The sequence below is a fragment of the Centroberyx gerrardi genome, chromosome 12 (assembly GCF_048128805.1).
Source record: "Centroberyx gerrardi isolate f3 chromosome 12, fCenGer3.hap1.cur.20231027, whole genome shotgun sequence".
Classification (NCBI taxonomy): Eukaryota; Metazoa; Chordata; class Actinopteri; order Beryciformes; family Berycidae; genus Centroberyx; species Centroberyx gerrardi.
This window is the reverse complement of record NC_136008.1, coordinates 3,889,572-3,895,571: the sequence shown is the minus strand read 5'-3', so window position 1 is coordinate 3,895,571 and position 6,000 is coordinate 3,889,572. Positions and strand designations below refer to the sequence as shown.

The 6,000-nt window shown below is 41.5% G+C and overlaps 1 protein-coding gene across 2 annotated transcripts in view; it reads left to right on the top strand.

The window, feature by feature from the left end:
* Positions 1-6,000, top strand: part of capn7 (calpain 7) — a 28,423-nt gene that overhangs the window by 7,787 nt on the left and 14,636 nt on the right. For both annotated transcript variants that reach the window (XM_071900987.2, XM_071900989.2), the window contains 8 exons: positions 1-106; positions 938-1,023; positions 1,513-1,606; positions 1,905-2,051; positions 2,714-2,820; positions 3,665-3,785; positions 4,263-4,407; positions 5,047-5,146. The exon at positions 1-106 is cut by the window's left edge and continues 21 nt beyond it. In XM_071900987.2, the coding sequence (XP_071757088.1) occupies positions 1-106; positions 938-1,023; positions 1,513-1,606; positions 1,905-2,051; positions 2,714-2,820; positions 3,665-3,785; positions 4,263-4,407; positions 5,047-5,146 (906 nt within the window). The remainder of the gene's footprint in view (positions 107-937; positions 1,024-1,512; positions 1,607-1,904; positions 2,052-2,713; positions 2,821-3,664; positions 3,786-4,262; positions 4,408-5,046; positions 5,147-6,000) is intronic.

Sequence of the window (6,000 nt, the reverse complement as noted above, 5' to 3'; positions counted from 1 at the left end):
TCTGTCGCCCAAGCAGAAAGCGATCTTCTCCCGCTGGGTGCGGCCAGACGAGATCTGCAACAACCCCACCATGATCCTGTCTGTGTCCAGCTTCAGCATCAAGCAGGTCCGACTGCCAGGGAATTAAAGCAGCCATCCAAGGCTCCTACTGGGTCTTCTCTGTGTGTTTTGTAGCAGCGGTGCTTGGCTGTTAATTTCAGCTTTTTTTTTTTTTTCTACTTGACTTGGTTATCATTCTGCTGCAGGCTTTAGCACTTCAACTGTTTGTTTTTGGATACTATTTGGAAATCATTATCATTGGCCCTACATTTGTTTATGTTTTTAGGTGGAAAACTTGGTTAATTCACTCATTTTAAGAGCATATCAATATTATAAAAGAATATTTTTTTAATTTGTAGTGTGGGGGTGCATGTTTACATTTAGCCAATAGATGGCACTATTTCATCAGAGTTTGTGTTGTACACAGTAAACCTTTGGCAGACATGACTATAAACAGGGTGGGACATTGGCACCAGCTAAAGCCTGGTGACTTCTGTCTGTGTCCAGCATAATGTACAGCACAACACAGTGCATGACATACAGATTAGATTAGAATAACAAGAAAAATACATTGCAGGTTGAAAAAAACCCAACCTAATGATAGTCTTTCATCAAATCCAATCTTTTCATTGGTCTTTTAAAGCTCTGACTGTGCATTACTTAATGGAAGATTGTTCTTGCACACATAGCTCCATGCACTACAGTCCTGTGTGTGTGTTCGCGTGAATTTCTGTGTGTTTTTTGCATGCTTGTGTACATATGTTTTCATGTTTGTGTGTGTAAATTTGCGTGTGCTTATGCATGTGTGTGTGTAAGTCCACCCAGCAATTGAAGCACCTGTATCACTACTATAGACATGACTTGTATAAACAGTGTGATCCTCTCTCCTGCTGTTCAGACGGTGGTGTCCGACTGTTCCTTCGTGGCGTCTCTAGCCATCAGCGCGGCCTACGAGAGGCGCTACAACAAGAAGCTCATCACCAGGTGTGTAGCCTCTTCGGTTTGACCGATATGGGCTTTTTTTTTAAGGCCGATACAGATATGTGTCTCCCCCCAGAATTTGATTCTTGTCAGGGTGGAAAAGCCTCTGAAATGGCATCAAGGGAAAAATTCTCTAATGAAGCCTAGGATAATAATCAAAGTAATAATAAGTAATGATCAAAATATCACATTAGAATCAATTCAGGTTTGATGCTTGCTATAGACCACCAGTGTAGTATTGATCAATTATACAATAAACATGTAATCATACAAATGATATCATCCATCACAGCATCATCATCATATCGGTATATCAGTCTGAACCTAACAGCCTCAACCTCTGGAAAAGGGAAATGTGGGACTTTAATGGTGTGTGTGTGTGTGTGTGTGTGTGTGTGTGTGTGTGTGTGTGTGTGTGTGTGTGTGTGTGTGTGTGTGTGTGTGTGTGTGTGTGTGTGTGTGTGTGTGTGTGTGTATGTGTGTGTCTCGCAGCATCATCTACCCTCAGAACAGACGAGGGGAGCCGGAGTATAACCCCTGTGGGAAGTACATGGTCAAACTTCACATCAACGGAGTCCCCAGGAAGGTAAAGGGCAAATTCACTTTTATTAAGTCAGTTCATCTCCTGCACAGTTGAAACACATTTCAGCATCAGAATCACAACTGACACAGTGATACAGTGCACACTGACACACTGAACGGGGGGCATTCGATACCACGGAAAATATCACAATATTCAGAAAATATCGCCATATTTGATATTATAGAATATCAGCCCAAGCCTATCACTTAACCTCATCTATATATATATATAATGTCCCTCAAATTGTCTAACTGTCCAGCTGAGGTTTTGAAGCGACGTGCTCCCTCTGTCCCCGCTGCAGGTGATCATAGACGACTTCCTGCCGGTGGACCGGCACGGGGAGCTGCTGTGCTCCTACTCCAGCAACAGGAACGAGCTGTGGGTCTCGCTCATAGAGAAGGCCTACATGAAGGTGATGGGAGGCTACGACTTCCCCGGCTCCAACTCGGTAGGTGGGAGCGGAGGAGACCGGGAGAGACGCTCCTCAGATACTGACAGAGTATACTGACATGTTCATCATCTGTGTTCGCTGGGATGTTTCTTCTCACTGCTTGTTTACTAAGAAGCTCCCAGGTGGGAATGAGTGTAACTGTATGAATTTCAAGAAGGGAATTGCTAAGAAAAACCCTTCCTGCTATAAAGGTTCGATGAAAATAGTAATTTTCAAATCACGTTTGATCTGAAAACATATGGAAAACGCTTTTGATCATTTCCAGATCTTGAAAAAATTGGAAATTGCACAAAATTTGGAGATGTATGGAAAATATTGTTTTGTCCCCATACACATTTGACTACACATGATATGTCGATGTAGACCTGTTGTGACATTAGTTGTAATGTAGAATAATATCTAGTTGACAGTCATATTGCCCATCCACCATCAGCAGAAATCACATTTCTAACACACATATTGAACACTAACCAAAATCAAGAAATTAAGGTCTGGAAAAAAAAAAAAAAAAAAAAAAATTTCAGTCTGAGTTTTAGTCTAAGTAGTAATACTGAGTAGAACCATAGGAACATACTGTAGTTCTGCTGTAGGATCTGAGGTGTGGTGTGTGTTTTCCTCCTGTGTGTGTGTGTGTGTGTGTGTGTGTGTGTGTGTTGTAGAACATCGATCTGCACGCGCTCACCGGCTGGATCCCTGAACGCATCGCCATGCACTCAGACAATCAGTCGTTCAGCAAGGACGACACCTTCCGCATGCTGTACCAGAGGTGAGCAGCACACACACACACACACACACACACACACACACACACACTGATAGTTATTCAAACCTGGTAGGCTAGTGATTTTTTTTATTTTCATTTTTTCATTTTCATCATTGATGCAAGCTAGATGCAAGCTAAAATGTCTTTCTCTCCATTTGTTTCTCTCTCTTACTGTATCTGTATCTCTCTCTCTCTCTCTCCCCCTCTCTCTCTCTTACTGTATCTGTATCTCTCTCTCTCTCTCCCCTCTCTTCCCCTCTCTCTCTCTTACTGTATCTGTATCTCTCTCTCTCCCCCTCTCTCCCTCTCGCTTACTGTATCTCTCTCTCTCTCTCTCTCTTACTGTATCTGTATCTGTATCTCTCTCTCTCCCTCTCTCTCCCTCTCTTTCTCTTACTGTATCTCTGTATCTCTCTCTCTCCCCCTCTCTCCCTCTCTCTCTTACTGTATCTCTCTCTCTCTCTCTCTCTGTCACTGTATCTGTATCTGTATCTCTCTCTCTCCCCCTCTCTCCCTCTCTTTCTCTTACTGTATCTCTGTATCTCTCTCTCTCTCTCCCCCTCTCTCCCTCTCTCTCTCACTGTATCTGTATCTCTCTCTCCCCCTCTCTTTCTCTTACTGTATCTCTGTCTCTCTCTCTCTCTCCCCCTCTCGCCCTCTCTCTCTTACTGTATCTCTGTATCTCTCTCTCTCTCTTACTGTATCTGTATCTCTCTCTCTGTCTCTCTCCCCTTATCTCTCCCTCTCTTTCTCTTACTGTATCTCTGTATCTCTCTCTCTCTTACTGTATCTCTGTGTGTCTCTGTGTATCTCTCAACCCCCCCCCCCCCCACCCCCCTCCTCCCAGGTTTCACAGGGGTGACGTCCTCATCACCACGGCGACGGGCGTGATGACAGAGGAGGAAGGGGAGAGGTGGGGTTTGGTGCCAACGCACGCCTACGCCGTCCTTGACATCAGGGAGCACAAGGTTAGCATTAGCCTGTCGTCATGAGCATTTATTTAAAGAGCTGTCCTATGGGAACCTAGCATTAGTATTTCTGGTGTATTGGGTATACAGTATAATTACACTGGGACAAAACCAAAATCCTGAAGTTTGTGGATGGCAATGGAAAAATGAGTTGCTCAGTTGGTTTTATGGAGATGTGGTGTTTTTGTAATAGTTATGTAAATGCCTTAGTGTAAATTCACCACTTGCTGTAGCAATAGAAGTGACATATCCTCATAAGCACACATATATCAGGTGTTTCAAAAGTAGGTTTACAGTTTTTACTCTTTTTTTTTTGTTGTTGTTAGTACAATACTTCACTAAAAATTTACTTAAGTAAAAGTAAAATTACTGACTTTAAAAAAATACTCAAAGTACTCCAAAAAGTTACTCAGTTACAGTAACTGGAGTAAAGATAATTTGTTAGGTAATTAGTCTGTGTGTCTGTCGGTGTTGTAGGGAATGCGTTTCCTCCAGCTGAAGAACCCGTGGAGTCATTTAAGATGGAAGGGCCGCTTCAGCGAGCGAGACGAGAAGAACTGGACCCCCGAACTCCTCAAGTACCTCAACTTCGACCCCAAGACGGCACAGAAGTTTGACAACGGTATTCCTGTTCTTTCCCTGAACGCAGTGAACTCCCTTTTTGAGTAATAATTACCGTCTGAGGTCCCGTAGAGGGTTTTCACTTTGTCAAACAAGGACTTCCGTTACCTACTGTCCTGTAATTTGTTGTTGGAGTTGGATGTTATGTTTTCACCTCATTCCATCTGTAGAATGGAAATCAACTGTCACATTAACAGTAATGTCTCCTCCTTCACCAGTTTAGACCAGTTATTACAGCAAAGTTCACATCTCACAGGAAAGTGATTTCAAACAGCATAAGAGCATCAGCTGCACACTTGAAATGGAAATATGTGTCCAAAAGAACCTGAGATCCTTAAAAAAAACACTGAAAATCTTGAAAGTGAAATCCCTGTACACTGTATGTGTGACTGGAATAGTTTCTTGAATCTTTACCACTGTCAGTAATAAGTGTAGTTTTTATTTGCTCCATTATTAGTCTCAATGATGTGGAAAAAAATATATTTCATTGTGCTTTTTGCTTCTTATATCAACATCCTGACTTCCTGACTACAGTGGGTGTTTCATAGGAAGTTGAACAAAATTAGTTTTAATATGTCCTAAGTTCTATTATTATTTATTGCGTCAGTACCTGATGTCGCGGTGCTGTGTTGCTCTCCAGGTGTTTTCTGGATCGTTTGGGAGGATCTGTGTCAGTACTACGACGTCATCTACCTGAGCTGGAGCCCCGCCCTGTTCAGAGAGTCCTCCTGCATTCACAGGTCTGTGTGTGTGTGTGTGTGTGTGTGTGTGTTTGCAATATACATGTATATTAATTTTCGAAACCAACTATAATCAGAACTCTGTTGAAAGCTTGTTCTGGTTAGAGAGGCCGTCTTTCAACCAGAGGAACCAAGTTCAAACCCCTAAGTTGACAATCATCCTGACCTCAATATAATATAATAGTAATGTGATATAATATCACATTACTGTTACTTTTATGTAGGACACAGTGTATGTTATCCCATATTGTAGCTTACCATGTTATGATAATTAATTCACCCTTTTTAAATGTTTATTCTCCATGCATTGTGTACCTTGTAGCAGTTGAGATAGAAATGTGTGTGTGTGTGTGTGTGTGTGTGTGTGTGTGTGTGTGTGTGTGTGTGTGTGTGTGTGTGTGTGTAAAGATGTCTCTCTCTGACTAAAACATGCCATGAAGTGCTGGAAAAAGAATAAAATACTGTATGTTGCATATTCCGTAGGCATACTACAGTTTGATCCAAGTACTATAAATAGACTCATTCCAGTGTTTCCTCTAGGAATTTTGTCAGCAATTAAAGGCATTAAATATAATTAATTAATTAAGCACACATTTATTGCTATCAAGGACGTTCACTTTTGAAAGGGAAACATGTCGCCTAACATAAAAATAATATTGCAGAATTCAAGAATGTGTTCTTAATTGGGTAAAGGTTCGGTAAATAGCAAAATTGAGAGCCTCACTGGCAACGTTTCAACTAAAAGAAATGAAATGACAACAGTGACACATTTATTGCTATCACACACTGTTACTTTTGAAACACAAACATGTAGCCTAACAAAAATAATATTGTAAACAAGAGTTTGTTCTCAG